Here is a 27,644-nt window from a genome sequence, read left to right on the forward strand (position 1 = left end):
GTTAGGAGCCCATCGAAAACGAGATTCTACATCTCAAGAGATTATTCGGAATAAAGAATTTCAATATAAAACTGTTCAGAGTTTGTGAGATTATGTGGGAAAGTAGAAGGTCCTGCACACTGTTTTAAGCTTACAAAATAGAACTGAATGTATTTATTATGTTCAGACAACCTTTGATCCCTCAAACGGGATTGAGGCTGTTGTCTGAACATGATATATAAAGTCATTGATTGATTGATTGAAAAGTTTATTAACAGATTGCAGAATGGGTACAGTACAGTACATCTCAATACATACAATTGTTAAGGGGATGCAGACCAGAGAAAGACTTTCGTCTTGTTTACATCAGGGTCCCCCTTTACATCAGGTCAGTGTGCAGGACCTTCTCCTTTTGCTCAAGTGACCTCTCTCTGACACACCTGTTACCCAAGTCTTTTGTGTGCAGAAGTATTTATCTCATTGTGAGATTATGTGCAAAATACATCATTGTATTTCAGTGAAGTGCCCTTTAATTAGTAAGGCCATCATATTACATGTTTTTATTACATCTTCAACAGGGGTGCAGGAACAATTGCTGATCGCACCTGGCTTGACTCAGGCTCCTCCTGGCTTAAGGTGTCTCCATTTGGGTTCAGACGGATTCTGAAGTTCATTAAGGAAGAGTATGGAAACCCACCATTATCATCACAGAGAACGGGGTCTCAGAGAGAGGGCCTATAGATCTCAATGATGAACACAGGAGCCACTACTACAACAACTACATCAACCAAGTGCTTAAAGGTATCAAATCATTCCCCTCAGTTTGTTTGAAATTTTAGCGATGGAAAACGGTCCCCTCCATATTTACTGTCACTTTTGGTAAAGATAAACCAAAAATGGTGTGAAACGTGTGCTAGACAACTTTTATTATCAAAAATGTGTATGGCACAATTACTGTCAACTTTTGTTTTACAAAGCTATCTTCAATGTAAGTGTTTACCGGTACTTCAAGCATGGTCAGAATCTTAAAGGAACATGTCAACATTTTGGGACCCTGGAGTTAGACTTTGGAGTGTATTTCGTGACTGTTGGGAACTAGGCTACACTGGCACACCTACTTCCAGTGAATGACGCTAAGCTAGGCTAATGGTGCGGTTGTTCCCTAAGCCTAATGCATGCACAGAGAAGAAAAGGGTATGTATCTGCTTGTCTAACTCCAGGGTAGATAAGCTAATTTCCCCAAAAGTTGGCGTGTTCCTTTAAGACTCATGGTAATAATTCCTCTTGGTAAGCTGTCAAGTCTTACATTAATGATTCATGAATGCATCTCAATGGGTTTTCAGGTATGGATCAAAGGTTTGGCTATTATTGACTCTCCAAATTGTGTGGACTGCGTGGTTCATTATATTATGGCAAGCTATTCAGATTTGGAGAGAAAGTTAGCTGAAAACAATAACCTACCACATAGCAAATGAGGATAAACTCAATGGATTTCAAAGAGTAAATACAGGTTTGAATGGGTGAATAACTGTACCACTACCATTCAAGACATGGTTTATTTTAAGGGAGGGCTTTGTTTGCACACTATCGTATAGTTACATTGGACTCACATAGGAGTGACAACATCCATTGTGGGGGAAACATTAGTCTGTATGCATACTGGGTGACAGTTCATAAGGATTTAAGGAGATTTAATACATTGGTATTTCATTATAGTCAACAATGTAGTGCACACTATGTCAGAGTAAAAAATAAGTGAATGTGTAATAAGGTTAAAACCACGTAGCTAGTAGTAACCCCTTGGCAGGGGTGTAAAAAGTACCCAGAAATTATACTTAAGTGAAAGTATGGGTACCGTCTCAAAATCATACTCAAGTAAAAGTCAGAGTATCTGGCTAAAAACACACTTGAGTAAAAGTTTAAAAGTTTCTACTTTTAAATGTAAGTACTAAAAAGTCAAAGTAAAAACTTCTGATAGCAGGTGTTTAATCAAAGATCCCCGCTTTCTAGTCTTGCACAAGGACCAATCAACATGAGTATGGGCTGGTTAATTTTCCATTGATGGGGATTTGATTGGCTGTTTTTAAATAAAGAGCGGCCGCAGGATTAATAACATTAACGTTAGTTCAGCCAGAGAAACAAATATACTAATTACAATTGTTGGACCTGCAAGATTTGTACTTTGTAGGTCTGCATTTTAAATGTAAGGAGTAAAAAGTATGTTTTTTTCTCTCTGAAATGTAATTGAGTAAAAGTATACAAACCTAATAATACTCGAGTAAAGTACAAATCCCCAAAACAGTAAAGTATTCCCTTCGAAGCTTTTTTTGGCAATCGAAGCTTCGGGGCCGAGCTTCGATTTTAATTCGAAGCTTCGATTTAAAAAAAAATAAAAAATAGCATTGCGGCTAGGCTAGCTACCATAGCAGTATAGCTCTAGTTGAATGGATAAACGTTATTTAACATTGCAGAATGGGTACAATACAATACGGCTCAATACAAACAGTTGTTAAGGGGGGGGTGCAGAGTCATCAACACAATGTACCACCAAGAGTGGAGAGTTTATGTCTCAAAAAGCGAGAGACCCAATGCTCTTGTTGTTGTTAGCTTATATGCTAACGTGAATGGGATCGACCATAGCATTGCGGCTAGGCTAGCTACCATAGCAGTACAGCAGCTAGTTGAATGGATAAACGTTATTTAACATTGCAGAATGGGTACAATACAATACGGCTCAATGCAAACAGTTGTTAAGGGGGGGTGCAGAGTCATCAACACAATGTACCACCAAGAGCAGAGAGTTTATGTCTCTCAAAAAGCGAGAGACTAAACCTACAGTAAAGCTCTTGTTGTTAGCTTACATGCTAACGTGAATGTGATCGGCCATAGCATTGCGGCTAGGCTAGCTACCATAGCAGTACAGCAGCTAGTTGAATGGATACACGTTATTTCGATGGCACAAGCTTCTAACAGAAAAAAATTGAAGTTAAAAAAAAAAAATTTTTTTTTTTTTTTTTAAACTTCGATTTTTTTTTAAATGTTCGAAGCTTGTGCCATCGAACGAAGCTTCGAAGCTTCGAAGTATTTAAGACAGCCCTACAAAGTACAATTACTCAAGTACTTTACACCCCTACCCCTTGGCATAAACTCACTCCTAAAATAAATATCTGCTTCCTGAGTTGGATCCTTTTCAGGTGGCGGATTAGTTAAGACTGTGGTATTAGACTGAATGAATGAATGAATGAATGAATGAATGAATGAATGAATGAATGAAAACTTTATTTAACAGATTGCAGAATGGGTACAATACAGTACGGCTCAATACACACAATTGTTAAGGGGATGCAGACCAGAGAAAGACGTTTGTCTTGTTTACATCAGGGTCCCCCATTTTCAGTTCACTGTCGTGTTCACGTGGTGCTAGTGAGCGGAGGGTTCGCGGTTGGTCAGAAGACAAGCGCCCAGTGCGAAGTGACTGCCAGTAGCTAGTAACCACCTGTTATAATGGCACCAGTTACAGTTTTTCTCAATTGCTTTGGTGCATTTCTCTGATCAGAATTAAAGTTCTCATAACTGTTAGTTCAACCTCCACAACATTTTGTAATTTGTGCACATCATAGTAGCAGTTTCTCATTCCTCCGAACAAATTGCAAATGCTTTTGGACATGCATCAATTGCTTTCATACAATTCTCTGCTGTTTTATAACATTATCATTTGCTTAGGTCATGTCAGTCAAAATGAACTATACTTATGACTGCTGAATAGTCATTCCCTATAAAACTAATAGTCCTCATTTCATTGCTTGAGTCATTACATACAAATATGTTGAACTAGTTGTCAAAATCTGTCAAGCAAATTTTATACATTTCTTTATAATTTTTCCCCTGAATGGAGCTGGATTCCAGGGAATCGCTGCACACATTCATATATGTTGATGAGGCGGGTTTCAATCTGGCAAAAGGTAGAAGGCGTGGAAGGAATCGCATTGGACAGAGAGCAACCACTGATGTCCCAGGCCAACGAGGAGGGAATATTACAATGTGTGCAGCCATCTCAGAAAACGGCGTCCTCACCCATATGTAGGGTGACCAGATGCAAAAAGTCCAAAAGCAGGACAAGTTGGACAACAGTAAGATTTTGGTGGGACAAAGTGGGACAGATAGATAATGTAATTTTTTTTTATTAGAATAACATGGTCTTCACCGAGACCAATGTTTTTTTTTTGCTTCAAAAAGAGGGACATCCTCTCAATATGTGGGACGTTCGGTCAAATGGTGGGACAGTACAACCAAAAGGGGGACACCTGGTCACCCTACCCATATGCCCCGCATTGGTCCATACAACACACAACATCTGCTGACTTTTTTAGACACTCTTTACAGGGACATAATCCCTGAGAATGAGAGGGGTCTAAATGGCGACCATCTGACCAAGTACGTTGTTGTATCGGATAATGTGCGTTTTCACCACGCAATTCTGGTCACACAGTGGTTTGCAGCACATGAAAGGATGCTGGTGGAATATCTCCCTCCCTACTCCCCATTCCTGAATCCAATAGCCAGACAGACAGGAACGTCTGGATGTGAATGAATGATTTACAGTACTGTGTATGTTGTATGTTCCAATTCAGTTCCAATATGTACTGCAATATTGTTTACAGTTGTGCACAGCTCTACCCAAAGGCCAAAGGGTGTTTCTTATGTTTGTTGTAAATTTGTTTGTATTTTTCTTTTGCACAATGCTGTGAACAAATTAAAATTGCAAAGAGCATATGCAGTAAAAATGTGAAACATACGTGTCTTGTACTCATTTACCTCACTAAATACAGCAATGAAATACAGCAATGTGTAACTGTAGATTTCAAATGGCTGTGCAAATAGTGTATAGTGCTGTCTTGAGCATTTTCAGAAAGTGTCACCAAGATCTGACTTTTTTTGCATTGGAAAACACTTACAGAGTGAACTGTCATAACGAAAACATGGCAAAGCCATTTGACTATCTTGTTCATAAACAATGGTGTCAGGACTTTTCATTTTGATGACAGTGACACTTTCATTGACATGAATACTTGCTTTTGAGGAATGAATTATCCATTTTGAGCAAGTGACACGCTTCTGCAGGTTATCACCTAGGTTTTGCAGTTTGTACTAATTGTTTTGAGAAATGCACTAACAGTTATGAGAACTTTAATTCTGATCAGAGAAATGCACCAAAGCAATTGAGAAAAACTGTAACTCAGAAAATATGGTTGAGCCCTGTTTTCCTGCTGGGGTCACTGTTGAGTGAGGTTAGATGGGTGAGTGTATGAGGTTGTCCTTGAACTACTTGAATATACAGAGTAGTACATGCTGGAACAAATGTGAAAGACAATTTGCAACAACAGTAGGCTAAAATAACGGACAACATATATTCTGTGATCTTGTTAAAACCAAAATACAGTCCCTGTATTGCAATTTACTACAATATACAAGGAGTATATACAGTAACAATGAGTAGCCTACAAATAACAATTTAAATGTAACCATATGTTAATCACTTGTGAGGTAACATTGGTGATGCTGTTTGTTTTCTTGTCACAGCTTACTTACTAGATGATGTCAATGTTTTTGGATACACGGGTTGGTCATTGATGGACAACCTAGAGTGGGCCACTGGGTTTTCAGAGAGATTTGGCCTTTTCTACGTCAATCGCTCAGACCCTAACCTTCCCCGTGTAGCCAAGAACTCTGCTGCCCGCTACGCCACCATCATCACCTACAACGGTTTCCCAGACCCGGCATTAGGACCCCACCCGTGTCTGAACCCTGAACCTGAAGGTATAACGATGCCTCACAGCTTATAGGAGACGGCTGCTGTCATTTGGCCACATCCAAAATGCACGTTATCAGCCGAGTACCTAAGATGAAGAACTGTATAACTCTTGTTTGAAGCTTTCAGAGGAACAATGTTTTCAAACGTTATGGTTTTCTAAGGTTGGAAAGTTAGGTGTGTTGGTGTTCATTCAAAGTTAAAGACAGTAGAGGTTGAATTATTTTCTTGTGATACATCACATTCCAAGTGATTTAGATTGACCTCACAACAGCAAATACATACTGTCCAGAAAATTGTAAAACGAAGTGATATGGTTCTTCATTGCAAGGGTTCTATTATTGTAGAGAATATGTTCAAAATCTATTTTACAAAACAGGGAGACATCTTACATGTGAACACTTGTATTCAGAGATTGTAAACTGACATACTATACAAAGTTAAAGCTCATAGTTCACACCTACCATCTATTCAAATGTTAATGATATCCTTTTTCTTATTGCAGGAACTACTGTGCCCACCACATCACCTACTACTGCGCCCACCACATCACCTACTACTGTGCCCACCACATCACCTACTACTGCGCCCACCACATCACATACTACTGCGCCCACCACATCACCTACCTTGAATAACTGTGAGCTTCTTGGGTATGGATCTCTCACCCAATGATGCGGAGGCTGGACTGTACAGCTTATTTGCGGTACTTATTGCAGCCACCCTAGGGGCTGTCTTTATGTCTTATTGCTTCCTAAAAACTAAAAATAAGCTAAAGAACAGAAAATCGGTAGAAACCATAACAATGGAGAGCAAATTATAAGTCCATGCACTTCGACTAAAGTCCCAACATGGACGTATACTCTTAAAATCTGGGGGAGCCGTCATACACTCTAGAGCAGGGGTCAGGAACCTTTTTGACTGGGAGAGCCATAAAAGCCAAATATTTCTAAATATATTTCATTGAGAGCCATATAGTATTTTTAACGTATAATAAATTAAATATGTCTTACTTTTAATGCGACTTCTGGTGCTGCATGGTTTTGCTGATGGCCTTGTAATCTGGTTCATACGTGCTGAGGTTGAGCTTCATGCAGGCGTTGAGGCTTCAATCAGTTAAACGTGAACGTAGGTCGGTCTTAATGTTCCTCATATGCGAGAATGACTGCCCACATGCATATGTAGAGCCAAACATGGTCAATACGGCAATACTCACGCTGTATTGTGTGGTATGTCACAGGAAGCTCGTTCCAAGTTTTAAGAATCAGCTGGTCTTCAGGTTGAAGATTTTTTATTTCTGTCCACTTGTGTTCCCTCGCCAGCTCTGCTCGCTATATCTTCAGCTACAGATACTATTAGCTGTATCTTCAAAACTAATTTCTGTTTACTTTAAAATGACACAGTATTATTAAGAAATATCACAAGTATTTAAAAAAAATAAAAACATTTTTTTTTTTTTTACTCAAAAATTTCTGGGAGTCATATGCTGTCACCAGAAGAGCCATATATGGCTCGCGAGCCATAGGTTCCCGACCCCTGCTCTAGAGACTAGTGGGAGATTGATTGAATTCACTGTCAAGAAACAAGCCAAGTGATTCAATAATGGCACACATTGCATGATTCTTTTCAGATTGTTTTCTCTAAATTGCTGTTATATAACAATTCCAATTAACTTAAAGTTATGCTTGTGTTTTCTCATGTGTAATATGTGGTGCAGTTATCGGATATCAAGCTCTGATCAAATAAATCAGTGGGCTACTTTACCTGTAATTCGTTTCATTTGTAGACAACATTCCGTTTTATCCAATAGGGGAGGAAAAAAACACAAATTATTTATACTGTCAAACAGCGATCTCCAGGGCAATGTGCCCCTCTTGGTATTTGAGTTAGGGAGGCCACACCGCAGGTTCTGGAGACATTTTTGCAGCACAGCTGTCAGTTCGAACTGAATGGCGCAAGCTCAGTAATATTAGCAATTACATGTACTTTTGAGCTTCCACCACCAGTTTCATCCCTGGCCTGTTCATAGTATGACATGTCATGCCAGTCCTACCAAATTTAACAATGTCATGATAGATAATTAGCTTTTAATCACATGCGGTTTGATTACATTCACCCGTTTGCCTACTAAGATGTCCGTGGTGACGATGTAACGTAGCCAAATACTAAGGATGGACCGATGGCATGCCAATGACTCGAAAAGTGTCAAACCAGAAACCACTTCACAAGTAATATTTGTTGAAAAGTTTATTTGAAAAACGAACCACAAAAATAGTATAGATACCAATAGTATAAAAAGTATGAAAAGCTACTACAAATTTGAAATTACTTGACAGTTGGCACTCATGGCACTGCAGGTACGGTAGAATGCAAATGATGGCATCATACTATGGAGTTCTCAAGGCAATGCATCATCCCATCAAAAAGGACACATTTATGATCTTCGTTGACACTGTAAGTGGAACACAACAGATTATCAAACCGGTTATGAACCACAGTTCAATTATTTCAAGCATTAAAAAGGTCACATATCAGTGCTTGTGCACACACATTAGTCTCTGACGGTCCGACTAACACAAACGGGTTAAATAAAACAACCAAGGCATATTTTGCACACAGCCCATATTCAGAAACTTTGCCTCTAGATGTACAGATTCATTCAGATTTGCCTCTCAGTCCTACATCAAATGGCGAGGACGGTCTCTGATTTGCATGTCAGTTTTTCAAGATGGTGGCTGGCCTGTAAACACACTTTTTCCACATAAACAGTTTACAAAATTCCATCGAAAACATTTTACACAGGAAATGGGATATGAAATAGCTGGATCTTGATCTGAAACTCCTAGTTTGACGATTTGATCTGAATTGTGGGAGCCGGAAGTCGAAGCAGTTGCTAAGTGCGGTGTGGGAAAAACATGGCTAATTTGCATTTAAGGCTACAGAAATCGGATAACAGCCCATCCAGACAAAGGACTGAAACAGTGGGGGTATAGTGGCCGATAGAAGGCATAATCGAGTGGTATTTTCAGCACACACAAAAAAACTTGTTTTTCGGGAACCTCAGAGACTTATATTAGCGAGTATAATATGCAACCTTTAAAGCGCCTCATTTGAATTTTCACAGAAACAACAGCTCACTTAAGGGAAAATTCTAATCGAATGTACATTGTGCCGTTATTGGGACAGTTACATCAATGTCTATAAACACAGCCAGCAGTCTCCCTGGGAATCAGACTTAAATTTGTGATGTCATCAAGACTTCCATCTATGGAACAGAACTATTCAGAAAATGTTCATATATGGAATCTATGGAGGATTAGTCAATGGATATCATCACTAGCCTCATCTCCGGTATTCAGCTTAGGAACATATCTTTTATATTAACAAATCGAAACTGAACTGTAGAGTATAATAGTTCTATTTTAGGGTTGGAGTTCCTGGTGACGGAGGAACTGCTGATGAACAGCAACACGTTCATTCTTTTCAAACTCCTAACAGAAATAGTGACCATAGTGACAAAATGTAATTTTCAATGCACTCAAAACTAATACAAAAATAGAAGAAAATAAAAACTCATATTTAAACAGTATACGACGGTCACAATTTACATTTATTCAAGCATTATCCAGGTTTTTGTTTTTTGTTTTGTTCCTTTGGACAAAGGCTCCACAAGAGACTTCCAGTTACCATACTCGTCAACAGACTTGGGGAAGAACATTTAAAAGAAAGTATCTGGCTATGAAGCCAAAATCGTCAACTAAAAGTAGATGACGTAGTCCAAACTGAAAATGTCACCTGCAAGGTATGCTTTGCATGAAATTCAACATCCCCAAAATCCGTTTGTCAGCCTAAGCCGACTCCAGTACCTATTTTGCTCCTCCTCTAAGAGTGGTGCCTTGTCCATTATCCTACCAGTTCATAATATGAACTGGATTATCTACAAGCACAGACTAAACTGTGGTTCACTTCCTACCAAAAATTAAACAAACCTTAACAGTCTGACCTTTTCTTTTTGCACTACGCTTTAGGCTGCCTTCACCTTATTTGAATGGCTGAAAATGTAAACACCAGTTTAGGTCCAAGGCAAACTTGAGATGCACCCCTCTAAAATTGCAACAGAGATGACAAAAACACAGAAAAATGGAACCACTAATAAATCCTATGCTTCAAAAACAACAAAGAGGGGAATAAACAGCACAGCTGCCCTGAGAAGAAAAAACAGCACAGCTGCAAGAGGTTTTGTTGCGCAACAACAGTTTTTGAGCACTTTGATATCTTCAGATGGGCTAGTGGGTCAAGTACCACTGGATGGATCTTCAGACGGGCTAGTGGGTCAAGTATCACTGGATGGATCTTCAGACGGGCTAGTGGGTCAAGTACCACTGGATGGATCTTCAGACGGGCTAGTGGGTCAAGTATCACTGGATGGATCTTCAGACGGGCTAGTGGGTCAAGTACCACTGGATGGATCTTCAGACGGGCTAGTGGGTCAAGTACCACTGGATGGATCTTCAGACGGGCTAGTGGGTCAAGTACCACTGGATGGATCTACATACGGGCTAGTGGGTCAAGTACCACTGGATGGATCTTCAGACGGGCTAGTGGGTCAAGTACCACTGGATGGATCTTCAGACGGGCTAGTGGGTCAAGTATCACTGGATGGATCTTCAGACAGGCTAGTGGGTCAAGTACCACTGGATGGATCTTCAGACGGGCTAGTGGGTCATGTCAAGTATCACTGGATGGCAGGTCATATGCAGCCGTTTGGTAGAGATCACTGCTCTGTTTTTTGGGGGAATTTCATCTAGTGTTTGATGATCACTGACCATAATACTGAAAGGCTTGAGGCAGATTCTTCCTCCACCAGTGAATCTACAAACACGCATCACACAAACAAGTCTCTCCATTTTCCCTTATGCCCACTCACTGTCCCTGATGTGAAACGCAATCCCTAGTGTCTGCTAGGATGAGGAGCACCTATGCTCGGAGACCTGCAGAGAGAGAGAGAGATAGAGAAGTGATATTAACGGGGTGGCGTTTGAGTTAATACAACCAGTTCCCTCTTCCACAAACTTTGTCCAAGGGAAGCAACAGTTGTGATTTGAGGATCAAGAAAAGAGGGCTGGTTTGACACATTAGAGAACACAAAAAAAGAATCAGAAATTATGCTTGAGGATAAGCGGTAGGGCTGGGCAATATGGCCAAAAATGATATCGATATCGATAACAATATCATATCACTCGATATCGATTTTAAACAGATTTATGTTCATTTTGCAACAATTCTTTGTCGTTGCCGCCATCTTTAGTGTTACATCCCCTCACACTCCAGTTCTCAGGCTGCAGCTGGTTTGAAAGCGAAAGTAAACCGGCTTCTCTGCTGGCTGTGGCTCCAGGGGAGTTGAACAGTTCTGGCTCTGCTAGTTTCTTTTCTATCTTTTGGCGCTTTTTTGGTGGACAAACCACCGCACATGTGCACCGTGACTCGTGACGAGACTAGCTCTGCTAGCACACATAGCCTACTTTGTACAGACTGTTTCAAACTGTATTTTAAATTAGAAAGCAAACTAAATAAATGGACAAGAGAAAAATAAATCTCAATTTGGTCAGTATTGTCATTTGGACAAGCAAAGCCATTACTTTAAGTTGCAGGCAAGAAAGACAAGTCTGTCCACTGTCTCTGGTTTTAGGGGCCTTTCTCACTCACCTACTCGTTTCCATTCCATTCTAGCCCGTTTTCCGAGATCTGATGCGAACTTCCCCCCTCCCTCTCCCCCCTCTAGTTTGTGTACACACGTCTTGGTTCGCTCCGGGTTCCGTTTACGGTTTGCCTTTTGAGCGTGTACGCTTGCCGTAGGCGATGATGTCACGTTCGAAAATGTAAACAGGAAATGTCTTAACACGACGGCGGAGACTGGATGCTGATATAAAATGAACAAATAACCAATAAATATGAAGTTATATTTGAACCTCTGTTGTCAAGCCTTGTCAATATAACCCACCCCATTTGATCACGAATGGATGGTGTTGTAGAGTTCGCTTTTGAGCGTTTCACAGGGCTAACGCTAAGCTAACGGCTAACGCTAGTTAGCTTAGCGTAGTAAGTCTAGTATAGCCTGTAGCACTTATTTTTCAGCAAAGAACGTGCAATAAACAAAATGGATACATTCACTGTGTGTTCTGCCTCTCATTTGTTGATGAAACAAAACTAACATCAACACAATTGAACACCAAAAGCTGAGTTTAGTCTCGTCTGCGCTGATTTTGTTAGCTTACATGCTAACGTGAATGCAATATGCCAGTATAACAGTATAGCATTGTGGCAAACGCTAAGCTAACGGCTAACGCTAGTTAGCTTAGCCTGTTCAGCACATTATCTCATCGCTCGTGGCAATTATATTCCATGTCATTGATCTACTGGTCGACCACGGCCGACTGGTTGGGCACCACTGGTCTAATAGAAATAAATGCATTGAACAAGAAACCAATGTATCATAGCATGGCAAACAAAATTGCCAGGCCTAATGCGAGCCAGGGAAGTGCTGTTTGTAACGTGGCTTCATGTTTTCATCCACTGAGCTGTGAACTCTCAAATTGCCCATAAATATCGTTTTTGTGGGTATTGTCCAGTTGTTGCTGTGTGGTTTTATCTGCCCATAATTCAAGCAAGCATGAAAAGCATTACAGTAACGACGTTGTGTGTGTGTCACGCCCCCCGCTCCCACTGGCCCGCATCCGAAACCACCTAATCCAACTGTCCCAGGTTCAGCAGGGGGGTAAAACGAATCAGCGCCGGTTCGATCCCAAAAGGGGTGTGTCCGTCTGAGTGAGAACACTCCCCCCCCCCGTCCCCGGGAGCGCTGATTCGATCCCAATAGGTGAGTGAGAAAGGCCCCTTAAACTGCCCTGTTGCAGGTCACACATTTTTTTATTTCGATTATTAAAATATATCGCGATAATTATAGTTATCGTTATATCGCCCATCCCTAATAAGCGGTGGTAATTACTCGTAAAATAAAACAGAAGAATTTAACCAAGATAACTAAAGAGGGGAGCTTTCTCACCAAACTTCTATTTGGGTAGAAAGTAGGGCTGTCAACGAATATTCTATATTTGGAAAAACACATTCGATTGTAAAAATTTAAGAAAAAAGTTGCGCCCTTTACGTGCACCTTACAAAAGCCGCGGTCACACTAATAAAATGTATTGTCTATTGGCTGAGCAGCCTGGCATTCGTGTGACATCATGTCCGGAATCAACCAGGAAATAGCTAACGGCTAATAGTTGTTGTCATCAAAAGGATACATTCAGTGCTGAGGGCGGCTGGGTGGCGTAGCGGAGATTGCGCTCGTCACCAATGCAAGAGACTCCGGTATCGAATCCCAGTCTCAGCATTGCCTTCGGCTTGGGCCGGCCGTTGTACTGGCTCATTTGGCAGAGTCAGCGGATGGAATTGGATGGGTGGGGATTGGACGTTGTGGACAGCGACCCCTACAGGTCGGTTGGGAGACGCCTGCACAGCAGAGACAGGAAGTGGCGAGGGTAGTGTGAGCCTTCCATGCGTTACACCTCGCCAATGAGAGTCCGCGCTGGCAGGCGAAAAGATGTGACAGGCTGCCTCCTCGTGTGCTGGAGGGAACACGTGATGCAAGGCTTCCATCCTCTCTACAACCGACCAGTGGGGGGCATAGTCAAGCAACGTTCAAGACAGGGGAGGGGAGAATTGGATACACGAAATTGGGATGGGAGAAAAATAGAAAATAAGGAGAAAAAGTGGATAAAAAAAAGATACATTCAGTGCTGGATCTAACTAAATGGATTTATGGAGACACATTTATGGAAAGTTCAAGACCGGACCACAAAGCTTCTGGAAGGGTTAGAATTACGGCACTTCCAATTCGTGATGATGGCAGAGTTCTTCAGATCCCAACTCGGCTCCGGAGAGAGTGATTTGCAAAGCCCCGTTTGGAAATACGGATTTATGCTGAGCCAGTTAACCTTAAGTCAGCTACATTACATGTATCTTTCTGTGTGGTACGTGCTAACGCTAGCGTTTTGAGCGTTATAGCGTCAAGAATTTAAGCACCCTAACTTTTTTAAAGCACTTTATTGTAGGGATGCCCCGATCGATCGGCCACCGATCGTTATCGGCCGATAATCAGTATAAATATGCGATGGGTGATAATGCTTTATTTTCGCCGGTTGTCAAAACCGATCGAAAAACATGATCCAATTCTTAGCGGAGATCTCACAGTCACTGCTGACTTCTCTCTCAGACACACAGCTGCCCGCAGTGTACGGTGCCTCCTCCTCCCCAGCCCCTCCCGCACTCATGTAAACAAGAGCCTCACAGTCTACTATAGTCTGGTGCATGATGCGACGTGAGTTAGCGTTGGCTACCAGTACCTACCGAGCTAACGTTACTGTTTAAACTAAATGACCCAGTGACTACATGAGGCATTGTCTAACGTTATCTAGCTGGCTAGCTACTGATAGCTGCTGATATCAACAAATGCTCCAGCAATAGTCGAGTGCATGATAAGTTACCTCCGTTGACTCGGTAGCTCACGTTAGCTCACGTTAACTCTAAACTAAATAGTTCACTGAGGCGTTGTCTTAACGTTATCTAGCCGGCTAGCAGTAGCTACAGATAGCTCCTGATATCAATGTCTTATAACATTGATTCGATGCGTATTCGAGCTGAGGGCTGGCTGAATGTGATTTATACCAATACTAGGGTCCAGCTGCAGTGCCGGAGAATCCTGGCCGTAGCTGGAGGCTACTCGAGTACACACAGACAGTGGAGCTGTTTGCAGATAGCGAGCATTTTGACTTGTTGCGTGGTGGCGATGTCTCGCAGATAATACAAGTACAAGTCTAATTATCTAATATATATATTTTATAAAAAAAAATTATAAAATTATTTATATAAAATTATTAAAAAAAAATATCAAAAACGATCGGTATCGGCCGATATGGCCCAAGGCGTTTGGTGATCGGTGGCAAAAAACGTGATCGGGGCATCCCTACTTTATTGTAAATAATCCCTCAGGGCAAAACGACTTTGTTTAGTCACATTCTAGGAATTGTGTGCCTTAATTTTATTTAAACAAAACATGAAAGTATATAGGCTACTGTAGGCTTACTGAACAGGTATTGAATAATTAATTGACAGAAGCATCATACGTTTCATGTCAAGGTAAATATATTGTTTCACGTTTATCACAGCTTTTTTGGAGGCGCGCTGCTGTGTATACATGTCCATTCTATATACCGTGAACTTTCATTTATTTGATCTTGCTCCGAGAGACGGACCCTTCTGAGAGATTGAGATAATACATTCATTCATTTGTATGCTGGTGTAGGTATGTTGATATTTATTTTGTTTAAATAAATGACCTATAGCCTACTAGTTATGTCTCCCGTTGTATTGGTTTGCCCTCTTGTGGACATAATCCACAACAATAGATATTCCAAGGGTTGGCACTAGGGATGTTCGATATTGGCTTTTGTACCGATACACCGATATTGTCCAACTCTTAATTTCCGATACCGATATCAACCGATACATGCAGGGTCCCTTAATTTCAGGTAATTAACATTACATATCTCTTGTCATGGAATTAACACAACATTATGCATACTTTTGACAATAAATAAAATCAGAACTAGTTCTTACTTGCTTGCCTGGGTAGATAAATGTTAAAAAAAAATTGAAAACCGATAACGATATTTTCCGATATCACATTTTAATGCCAATATCGGTAGGCCGATAATATCAGACATCCATAGTTGGCACCCATGTGTTTTTTTAAGAAGGAGTATTCGAATTAGGGCAGGGTATCGCCACTGATTTCCCAAAATGATTCGATTCCGATTCACAAGGTCCCGATTAGATTAGATTTCTGATCAATCCGATTCAATGGTTCAAGGAACCCTCTAAAAATATCAATGTTTACATTAAGAATTTACTCTCAAGCTGTTGCATGAATGTACCTTTTATTGGAACATTGGCTTTTGCATATGTCACGTCTTGGTGATGTCTCAGTATGTGGTTTCGTAGATTTGTTGTATTTCCAGTCATTATCTATATGATTATATCCGTCACTATAGCCAATGGAAATGCTAGAAATAGTCATGTGGGCTGGGAGAACCAATGGAAAATTCCTATCCCGAGGCCAAATTTAATTGCCGACCCGCAGACACAGTGGGGCAATGCACGCAATGGCCAGGAAAGGAATTGCCATAACAACTAAAATGGGGGATGAAAAATTGAATATATACACACACTTTTATTTTAAGATCGATCTCTTGGGATTATTAATCGATAATTCAAATGAAGATAGATTTTACTCTGTCCTAATTCCAATGTAATTTTTGGCCAATTTTGACAGCCCTAGTAGAAAGTTATGTGAGGAAGAGGCAGAATTCTCACCTTTATCGCATGTGCTGCTCTGCTTCTCCTGGGCAAAGTTGAGCCTGTTCTGCTCCACAGCCGTGCCGTTGGACTCTGGGCTACTGCTGCGCGACGGGCTGCTGACCTCATTCTGGTAGGCCAGGTCCAGATGCTGCTGGGCCAGTTTCAGGTGTCGCCGAAGCCTCTCCAGCTCCCGCGACGAGGCCTCATCCCCAAACGACTCTCGGCCGGAGTCTGCGAGGTTGTCCCTGAAGGCCATTTTCCCCGACGGGTCCTTCTTCAGAGCCGTGTGGTAGCCCGGGGGGGCAGAGGGCTGGCCGCAGAGGGAAGGCCTCTGGCTGGTCAGGGCCGAGTGGCGGGGGGTAGGGGGCCGCGACCGCGGGGTGCAGAAGCAGTCGCGGATTCCGCTGTAGCCGAGGTGGAGGATCTCCAGGAAGGTGAAGAACAGACACAGGGCGCTGACGCCATACATGATGAGCAGGAAGATGGTCTTCTCAGTGGGGCGGGAGACAAAGCAGTCCACCGTGTGCGGGCAGGGCGACCGGGTGCATACGTACGACGGAGCCACCTCCAGGCCATACAGCACATACTGGCCGAACAGGAAGGCCGCCTCGAAGGTGGCACGTGACAGGAGCTGGAACACGTACACCTTCATGAGGCCGTCGCGCTTGATGCGCCGCCGGCCGTCATGCTTCTTGCTGGGCTTGTCCGACTTCTCCTCCTTCTTCTCCGGCTCGATCTCCTCCAGGATCATTGGGTCCTCCTCACCGTTGTCCTCCGCCTCCTCGTAGTCGCGGTTGGTGCCCCGGCTGACCATGGGCATCTTCTTGCGTGGCCGGTACTCTGAGTCATCCATGCGGGCAATCTTGTGCATGGCGAATCCCAGGTACATGATGGTGGGGGTGGTGATCATAATCACCTGGAACACCCAGAAGCGGATGTGGGAGAGTGGGGCGAAGGCGTCGTAGCACACGTTCTCGCAACCGGGCTGCTGCGTGTTGCAGACAAATTTACTCTGTTCATCGTAGTAGATGGACTCTCCCCCGACGGCCGTCAGCACGATGCGGAAGACGATGAGGAGGGTGAGCCAAACCTTACCGACAAAGGTGGAGTGGTTGGAGATCTCGTCCAGCAGACGGGTCAGGAAGCTCCAACTCATTGTACTTCTGAGGGGAAGGAAGGCCGCTCAGATCTGCATGGAAAGAGAATGTTAATGCATGGTCATAAGCTTGTAGCCTGAAAAAAGGTTTTAAATATTTTAAATCTACTTGATAATGGACCGTACAGTTGCTAAAAATAAAAGCAGTGCATTGTACAAAGGTAGATTTGTCAGTGGTGGAAATTCATCCACACTTTTCTTACAACTACAGTCAGGTCCATAAACACAGAATTTTCGCAATTTTGGCTCTGTACACCACCGCCATAATGGACTTGAAATTAAACAATCAAAATGTGCTTTAAGTGCAGAATTTCATAAATTTTAGGGTATTTACAAAATCAGGTGAACAGTGTATGAATTACAATTTCTACATGCAAACTCCCGTTTTTAAAAAAGGAACCAATTGGACAAACTAACAATCCATAAATAAAATAGACCAGACTAATGTGAAATGTGATAAACATAATTGCAGTATGCTTGACACAACCAGGTTTAAAATGCTACTAGACACATGAGGGCGAAGGAGGTTCTGATACATTTTGGTAATTACAACACATATCCATTATCCACTAGGTGGAGACACGGCTCTAGTCCCAGACAATCCACCACGCCCCCCCCCCACGTCACACTGAAGCTGTTCCACATCTGTAGACAGCATGCTCAGGCAAGGAGGACCTCTAGTTGGACTTTAATAGCTGCCAACGCTTAGAGCATGCACGCAGCCACGCGAGGAATGTTATCAAACAGCTGTAAAATCTAATCCTGTTCTTACACGACTGAGGAGGGGTTTACAGCTCATCTATAATAGAAACACATGTATGTGGATCTGTTGTCACATAATAATATATAATAATATAATAATAATTGTTAGACTAGAAGTCTTTTATTTGTCATGCAGTTTAACACACACACACACGCGAGATGGCCGACCCACAGGAAGACACACACACATGCACTGAGTCGCCGATTAAATGTCTCTCTGCACTTTTCCCATCCCGTTGTCCTTCCCCCCATGGGCAGCCGGGAGCAGATAGGGCGGCAACATGAGCCGCGCCCCGGGGACCAATCCAAGTGCTCCTGTCCGTCTTCGTCAAGGACGCCACAGCGTTAGCGATCTGTTGTGCATGTTTTTCCATTGGGTTTATCTTATCAGGGGGGAAACCCTTGCGAGCACGGGGAGAACATGCAAACTCCACACAGAAAGGCCTGGGAGATACCCCACCCGAGTACCTGGCATCATGGAAACCTGGTCCCCAAGCGGGAATCGAACTCTGGACCTTCTTGCTGTGAGGCGACAGTGTTAACCACTACATCACCGTGCCGCATGGGATAGTGTAGCAGAATGCAAGCCACACACCAGGCTAAAGAAAGTATGGTCACCGTTTGACGACATTACAGATTCTACCTCTAAAAGAAAAGGCAATAACCATTAAAAATTAAAGTAGTAAAGTAAAATGAATTGGTGCAATAATCTGAGTCAGTTGTCCTAGAGGAAATATGAGTCAGTTGTCCTACGGGAAACCTAAGACTTACAGCTCATCAAGGATCTGTGGTCTTACACCATGACTAGCTTCTCTGCCCAGACAAGACAATAAGGCTGAGCCCGAACGTTCGAACGTTCGTTTGTTACGCTGACATTCGGACTTTAATTAATAGGTTCGAACGTTCGGTGAAAAAAAAAATAAAGGATGCGCACGGGGTTGAGGTGATGTGAAGCGGCGCGTCAGGCGCTCGGCTCAACCAGTATGGTCTGCCGGGCTGCAGCGGGATACTATTTCTCAACCAGAGCTCTATTTTGATTGACAGGCGATTCTGCCAATTACGTCACACCGCTTGCACCCGCCTCTGCTGTTACCACCAATCGGCAAGCGTTTATTCGTTTTTTACTTCAGGCAATGCCGCCATTGATCTGCTTGCGAGAAGCCTCAACAGACTTACCGTAGCTACCGGGGAGCCGTAGTTAGCTCCCCGCCGAGGAAGTAATCGGTAACAAGGTTTCCGTAGGTGAACCTGCAGAAGGATCATTAATGAATACCAGCCTTTTTGGGCCACGGAGCGCGAGCTTCATGGCGGGAGGTGGTTGCGTTGGAAACAACAGCAGGCGCACGCCTCGGCTCCTCAACAGACCCGTCTACCTTGGAACGGTGGTAGGGCGGACGGGCGGCAGGCGTGTTGGGAGCCCGTCCGCCCTACCACCGTTCCGAGGTAGACGGTGGACGGGTCTGTTGAGGAGCCGAGGCGTGCGCCTCTCCTCCCGGCTCCCCTCTCCCTTCCCCGTCGACCAAGAGTGAATACCCGTTATTGAACGTGTAACACTAACTATATAACGTTAATGCCACAAAACGAATGCCTTTGTTTATCTAGCCCCTTACGTGACTGCAAGGGCTATTGTTTATCATAAGTAGTAACTTTGATGCAGTAGCTTGTTTATTTTCTTCTGAGTGCTTTGTTTAATTACATGTTTACATGAACAGCCACCACTGTAAACAACATGTTTTTCACCAATAGACTATGCAATGCCGCCCTCCGTAGGATCTATAATACAATAAAAAAAAAATTTATTATTAAAAAAATTAAAAAAGAATGTTTATTAAAAATAAAATATTAATTTTTTTTTTTTAAACCGAAAGTTCGAACGTTCGTTCGATAAACCCTGGCGAACGTTCGAACCCTAAAAACAGGGTTCGGGGACAGCCTTACAATTTGTGTGCGTGGGGTAGAGAGGAGGGGGTGTTAATGTAACAATTTATTACTACAAATGATGCCTCCCACAACACAGGTAGGCTTCTGCTTATAGAAGAAAACTCACTGTGTGCTCAAAAACAAAAATGGTACCATTAGCCAGTCAGACTCAGAGCGATGTAGGAGGGAGCTGCATCCTTGTGTACAGTGGATAAATCAACAAGGCAGCAATACAGTCTGCTCTGGTATGACAAAGCAAAATCGTTGATCCAGTCAATCGTTGTGTAGTAGTCTGTGGGACCTATAGGCCTGAAACTTCTGCTTTTACCAGCCAAGACAAAAGTGACCAAATCATCACGGCTCATGGCTTAAAGAATGCAACTAGACAATTATCACTTTAGAGATGGAACACCAACAGTAAGGGTAAGGGGGAGCAGGAAAAATCTTTGAAACCTATTAAACTATATCTCAAAGTAACTCAAAACCGCAATCTAGAATCAAATATATGTATAGGATCAACAATTGATTATGAAGAGATTTTCTTTTAATCTAATTGTGACCCCAAGAATCAAAAACTAACAGGAGATTCGTCACACCTCTAAATAACAGTGTCATGGTCACGGGGCATTCAACACGATTGTATCCCCTAGGCCTAATAATAAAGATATTTTAAACCATCCCTCAGTCCTTATATACATAAACAAGTTGAACAAAAATCATCTCACTAGAGGCTGCCCCAAAATAATATTGTGGAGACTAGAGCCACATTGGGCCCTCACTCGCAGACCCAACGTTGGCCAGCCCTGAGGTATGAGGAAAGGAGTGCAGGGACCCAAACAGTCCTAGCAGACAGTAGAGGCACAGTTTCCATTATACCGCCTCAATGGAGAATTGTATTAAGTATGGCTGCCCCCATTAAAGATGTCATCATCTATCCCATAATGCAAAGCATATGTTGCGTTAGAAAGCATTAGCACCAGTTGCTACAGAATATCAGAGTTGCCATGTAAGCTACAGCAAACAAGATGGTCTTTGATATACAATATAACTAGAGTTAGCTGCAACACTTGGTAGTAGCCAACATTAGCTCCACATTTTTGGTGGGTACTGTTAGTGCTAGTGTTAGCTAACAGCAAAAGAGCACGCTTTACATGCTATGCATTGTGGGGTAAATTAAGAGGACTAGTGACCTCAATGGGGGGAAGCCATACAGTTTCCAATTGACCCATCTCAAGTCCCTCTCTTTTCTTGATCCTACAATCACAGCTCTTGCTTCGGATAGAGCATGCCAGATGTACAATAATTATGCCGTCGGTCTCTATACGATAAATGTGTCCTTTGTACACCCATTTGTTCTACACAGATAAATTATAATTTCCAAAAAATTTCCATTTTAAGCCTTTGGGATGATAATTTAACATTTCCCATCTGCCAACACTGTAGCCAATAAACAAACTGATATTCTATGAGTCAGACCCGGCGCCATGGGCGGGCATTAGGGGGCCGGGCCCGCCCACTGAGTCAGCTGTGCCCACCCTGGTAAAAAATAAAATTAAAAATAAAACTTTTTTTTTTTTTTTTTTAATCAAAGTCGACTATCCAGATCCTTAGTCGGGGACAGCCCTAGTGGGCACTAATGTCAACAACAACACTACTGAAGCTAGCACGGCACTCTGTGAGAATTCGTTTTCTACCCTCAAGAACGTCTTTACAGAACATCGCCTTAGTATGCTTCATCGACGCAAGGCCAATTTAATTCAGTTGGCATTTGAGAAGGACTTAACAAAAAAGTTCAGGAATGAGTGGAGAGGGGCAGTGTTTTAAGAAGATTTCACTCTGTCCCCAAACGCCGCTTGCCGCTCTACTAATGATGATGAGTAGCCTGTGGAGGAATTTTGTTTGCTTTTTTAGCCACCTTATTTTTGTCAGTTCAGTTCAGTTTGTCAGTGAATTCAGAAGTGTTGAATAAATGGAGACCTTTCAAAGATATAGAATAGAATAGAAATGTATTATCCTGAGGGAAATTTGACTGCAAATCACTCAACATTAAACATTTAGACAGAACAAGTCACGAATAAGAATAACAAAACAAATGGCCTAAGAATAGAATAAAATGAAATAGAATAAAAATAGAATAAAATATACAGTAAATAAATACAGTAAAAATATACTGAAGTCTACATTAGGTGTAATATTGCACAGTGTTGTTTAAAAAGTAAGAGTCCAGGAAGATGGTAACTGTCACTCTGTGCTCAGTGAGGCACAGTGATGCATTGTATAGTCTGATGTAGGGCTGGGCGATAAAACGATAACTATCGCGATAAATTATTTCCTCGAAATAAACATGAAACGTGGTCGCAAAGTTTCGATATATCGATTTTCCAAGCTTGGATATGAGCACACGCACTAACAACCAATCAGTGAAGGAGATGGCCGAGAGCGAAGGAGACCCGGAAGGAGACCCAGAGGTAGGACTCAACAACAAGGCTTGCTAGGCTAATTAGCTTGCACGGCGCTATTTTATATATTTACGTGCCGAGTGGGTGTGTGGCGTGAATTCTGAGGCCACGTTTATAGTAGTGTGGGGTATACAGTGGACGTTGTTGCAATGTATTGTGGCGGAAGAGAGTATTTTAGTGTCATATTTAGTACATTGTCATGGAATACACAGCTTAGAAACAACAGGCTGGCTAGGATAACTAGCTTGCACAGCGCTATTTTATATATTTACGTGCCGAGTATGTGTGTGGCGTGAATTCTGAGGCCATGTTTATAGTAGTGTGGGGTATACGTATATTGGGGCGGAAGAGAGTATTTTAGGGTCATATTTAGTAAATTGTCATGAGATACTCCGCTTGTCGGCTAACTGCTAACGTGCGCGGACTGATGAGACATTCGCAGCAGCAAAACAAGTCCATTATATATATCTATGCTATTAATAGCCCGTCCATCGCCGCCGGGCATAAGAAGTTAATTAAACTTGACAGACATTATATCGACGATAATTATCGATATAGAGTTATATGAAAATAATTTTATCGCGATAACGTTTTTGGCCATATCGCCCAGCCCTAGTCTGATGGCTGTCGGAATGAAGGACTTCCTGTGCCGTTCAGTGCTGCATTTAGGTAGTGTGAGCCTATAACATGCTCCTCCTGTCAGCCAAGTCTGTGTATAGTGGGTGGGAGGGGTTTTCCCTGATGGCCTGGAGCTTAGCAAGGTTCCTCCTCTCCGCCACCCTCGCTAGAGTCCAGCTCCACCCCAACCAAGCTACTGGCCTTCCTGACCATCTTATCCAGCCTGTTTGTGTCCCCTGCTCTCAGTCCGCTGCCCCAGCAGGTCTGTTATATATATATCCGTTCAGTCTGTTTTTGTATAAGTGAATGTTCTTAAGATAGAGAGAAATTAGATTTTTCAATTGCCTCTCTGCTGTTTAGTTCAGCACCGTGGGCAGCGCCAAGCAAGCCACAGTGCCGTTGTCCCAGCTGAAATGTATAAAAGGGAACCTGTGTTGAAAAACCATTGTGCCCCCCCCCCCCCCCCACTAATTTGTTTCTGCAGCCTGGTCTGCTATGAGTGATGGCTAGCTGAGCCATGCAGAGGATCTTATACATTATGAGCCCTAGAGATATATTTAAAGCTTAATGTTAACAACTTGATGTTGTGAAATTTACCACTACGAAAAGTTGAAGAAAAACAGATTTACTTTGACCATGTTTCAAGCTGACCATCAAAAATGAGACAACTAACGCATATGAAAGAAAATGTTATCCATTGTTCATTAGTACAGGTGTATGATTTTTCATCTAGAACTCCGGAAAACGGGGTATTCTGGTATGTTGCCTGGTATTCTTCTGCAACTGTTCTGTGTTCAACAGTTTTCAACCCATGGAGTTTAATGACAACATCAGTTCTCACAGGCTTTTGGGGCAAGATAACACTACAGCTGCTCTTCAAAGCCACCATGTGGTTTACAAGTTGAAAATCTATATGGAAGCATGTTACCAGTTCCAAACAACCATGCTAAGAGCGTCACCATAGTCAAACCTGGCTTTCTTTGAGAAGTGGGTTAGGAGATCAAATCAATAGCCTACAATGTCAGCCATAACGGTCCATTGCCCGGAGCAAAACATCACTGATGGAGCAGATATGTGTGCCGTGAGCAAAGCAGCATTCCATGCCAATGCTTTGTCATTGTGAGTGGGAGAGAGAGAGAGAAACTGGAACTTTCTAAGAGAAGTCCTACCTCAGTTATCAATATGACCCAATAATTGTAGTTGACAGAAAGTATTTGTGTCCCTTACAAAAGCCGAGTGTCTCATTTTAAAAAGAGTGTTTAAACTTTAAACCATCTATGATACTGTATGCCTGAAGTCAATAAAAAGTGTCTGAAATTCTAGGAACTATGAATACATACACACATTTTAATATTTAAGTCTCCATTAGGAAAGAGCTCTGGCCACCCCCATTTGCAGTACTTCCAGTAATGCTTCCAAAAGGATAGGCAGAAAAACGGACTGCCAGTTACACCACAACCCTGGGGGACAGAGGCGCTTTGTGGTCTCACATCTGGGAGGCTAGTTATGGCCTGCTGGCCTGGCGAGACTATCGTTATCTCATCATCCTAAACCCTGTCCCTCAGGCTCAGGGGCCCCGGGGTTTAGGCTCAGAGGCCCCGGGGTTTTGGGGGAAATGGCCACGAACACAAATCTCAAGTCAAACTATTCTGGTGTTCTGGTTGATGGTTTAAGGAGATTCACTCGTTCTTTAAATCACCAGGCAATTACTTTTATATATTCGTATTCTCCATGGGCATGCAATAACATAAAGGTACCGGTTTGCATAGTTAAAAGTACTAAATAATATCAAATATTATCTTTCAGGTGAGGAGGAATATTTGCGCTCAGAATACAATAAACGCATCTCTTGGTCAGACCTAACTCAACAGCCTAGTATTTTAATCTTGGCATGAACTAAACCTACTAATATTACACATAATAATGATGCACATATAATAAATGTACAAAGAACCGGACGGCTGTAAAAAGGTAACGACCCCTTCTTTACATCGTGGTTTAAAAACATCCTGTATGCAGCGCATCGGAGCTCCTCGTGCGTTTTCCTGCGCGCGCCGCCCGCCACCAAACAACGGGATCTAACGTTAAGACAGTGACTGGAATTTACAACACAACTTTTAAGAACTTGCCTTGTTCACAATGCACACAGTCTAGACGCTACCATAATATGTCATTTAACGTGCGATCATTAATGAGGTAGAATAATTGTGTACATTGACGAATGGGGTCTCCGTGCGCGCGAAGCGTTTTTTTAAGCTAGTAATTTTACCCAGGATACGACCAACGAACGAGTGCTTTATACGTGATTCAAACACTAAATGAGAAGCACATTTTAGCTGATAATTGGTACACGATGCATCAGTTAACGTTAGAAATCAAGTAGAGAGAAACGGCTGTGTATCCGGTGATGCTTTGTTCGCAAGCTGTTGGTATTTTACCTTCAAGTACAATTCAGATCCCGTTTCGCCAGACCAGTCCAAAAAGTGTCCTTATCCGAGAGCGTTTCGTTACTTCTCTCCTTTAAAAAAAAACCCCTGATTCATCAACCCAATTTTGAGAGAAGCTTTTATAACTGTCTCCTTCCAATCGATCGGGGCTCTGGGGTGAAGACAAAGACTATCCCCAAATTCCCCCCTTTCTCCTCCCCCTTTCAGCTGCGCACCCCACCCCTTGGCTGCGCAGGAGGAGGAGGAGAGGGAACTTCAGCACGCTGATCTTCTTCTTTTGACCAGCATTCCCGATCAAAAACTTACCTCAGATGTATTGTGAATTTCTAACCTCTGCAAATGCCAACTATGTCATGTCAAAGTCAAATGTCTAAGTAGGTAACGTTTTCAGTTTTCTTTTATTCACCGTTTCAACGCTTAATGATGCATGTTGTGATTAGCATTTACACAAATATACCATTTTACCTCATTGCAAGTTTGACATCACTTGTGTAACCAACAGGACATTTCATCTGTCTCTGTAGTGTCGTCTATGTAATATCTATATTTATTATTGTATGATTTGCCTGGTCAGTTCTGATTGGCAGTAGCTAGGCCTGTTCATCAGACCCACTTTGCTCCTCACTGAAAAGTGGCACCTTGCCCAAGCAGCTGTTGGAGGTTGCTATATGAGATCCTCCCTCCTTCACACACTTTGTTTGGCAATGGCGAGGTTAATGCTATTCCTTATTCCTATGCCATTTGAGCTTTACCCCTTGTTTTGAACCATAGAACCACAATGTATTCTTAACCAACCAGCCAGCTCTAGTGGATGTGTGTAGGCCTACACAGTCATTTAACCTTGTAAAAGGTTCATTGGTGAAAGACAAAGGGAGGTGTGCTCTATACTTAAGTCCTGATTTATGTCGCTTTTATTTCTCTTAGTAAAAGGAGTACAGTACGGTCATGAATTGGCACACTCACCAAGTGAATCATGGCCACTTAATGGTCTGAACTCAGCATTATGTGGAGGTGATAATAAGCTACATAACCTGGCTTCCACCATGACTAACCTCCACACACTAAATCAAATCTGAGATTCCCCTTTACACAGCTAGAATTCCTGTTACGTTTATGACACACTTTTCCTGTAGATATGCTCTGTGCAATAATACTAAAATGAAACGTTACAGGCACTCAACTGGCTGGACTAATTTCTTTGGTTTTCCAGTCAAACTGAACAATCACATTGTTCTCCCCGTATTCACAGAAATGCAAGTCATTACTCAGAATTGAAGTTGGCTGCCAAGCAACTTCATTATGATTTCAGAAAGGAAAGATCAGAGATGGCTGCTTTTCATTTCATATCTAGCCAAGAAGGCTGAAAGCCCAATAAGTGCGGGTTATTGTTTAATATTTGCCGCAAACAGGGGGTCAGGAGAGGAATGTGATGCCCTTCCCCCCATTCTTAGGGACTGGGGAGCCTCCATTGTGAACCACAAGCGTGCTTCCATTCATAGGGTTTATTGTGGGGTGCCCTGGCTAACCACACTGCAAGCCTCAGTGCTCTGCACAGAGACAGAGATTCTGGAGCCGAACAGAACCTCATGGCTTCTCAAGAGAAGATGAAATTTCCTCCATTCTGACATTGAATCAACGATGAATCCCTGTAATGCCTGGTTCTGCTCAACTGGCCTTGAATGGACTTCTTTGTTCCAGTTGTTTGCTTTCCCCAGATGTTTCTCCACATTGCAGTCATCTTATTTACCACCATCTCTTGACTGGCTGAATCCCATTAAACAATGGGTACTAATGACACCATATTTATGCACCTATATATATATGCATCTATCTGTGCTGTTGATAGTGTCCCTTATTCTTGACTTCTTGGTATCAATGTACTACCATGACGCATTTCGAACAGCGTGAAAGTGCTTTGCTCAGGGGCTACCCCTCCATGAGTATAAAACCAGAGCCACCATAAATCACCCTCTTGTGATGTTTGCCTTCCTCTCAGCACCACATACACACACACGCACTGGCACACAATGTTTTGATGAAAGGGCCATACGACAACTGTTTTTTGCCTGAACGCT

General features: G+C 42.4%; 2 protein-coding genes across 2 annotated transcripts in view; one reads left to right on the top strand and one right to left on the bottom strand.

Annotated features, from left to right (window-relative positions):
* LOC311225989 (lactase/phlorizin hydrolase-like) overlaps nucleotides 1-6,426 on the top strand; it is a gene marked incomplete at both ends in the record, with an annotated part of 111,722 nt that extends 105,296 nt beyond the window's left edge. Inside the window, 2 exons of the mRNA XM_084311371.1 lie at nucleotides 5,698-5,773; nucleotides 6,294-6,426. Of these exons, the coding sequence (XP_084167497.1) occupies nucleotides 5,698-5,773; nucleotides 6,294-6,426 (209 nt within the window). The remainder of the gene's footprint in view (nucleotides 1-5,697; nucleotides 5,774-6,293) is intronic.
* Nucleotides 6,427-8,062: 1,636 nt separating this feature from the next.
* LOC311224493 (gap junction gamma-1 protein-like) lies at nucleotides 8,063-25,696 on the bottom strand. Its single transcript, XM_084309510.1, has 3 exons — nucleotides 25,561-25,696; nucleotides 16,223-17,396; nucleotides 8,063-10,779 (listed from the first exon to the last, which is right to left on the bottom strand). Exons 2-3 carry the CDS (start codon nucleotides 17,361-17,363, stop codon nucleotides 10,766-10,768), a joined length of 1,155 nt encoding a protein of 384 aa, XP_084165636.1. The 5' UTR covers nucleotides 17,364-17,396; nucleotides 25,561-25,696; the 3' UTR covers nucleotides 8,063-10,765.
* Nucleotides 25,697-27,644: the final 1,948 nt, after the last annotated feature.

The sequence above is a fragment of the Notolepis coatsorum genome, assembly GCF_963971535.1.
Source record: "Notolepis coatsorum genome assembly, chromosome: 3".
Taxonomy (NCBI): domain Eukaryota; kingdom Metazoa; phylum Chordata; class Actinopteri; order Aulopiformes; family Paralepididae; genus Notolepis; species Notolepis coatsorum.

Excerpts from the sequence above, each read along its gene's own strand:
- LOC311224493 (XM_084309510.1), bottom strand. The coding sequence starts at position 17,363 with ATGAGTTGGAGCTTCCTGACCCGTCTGCTGGACGAGATCTCCAACCAC.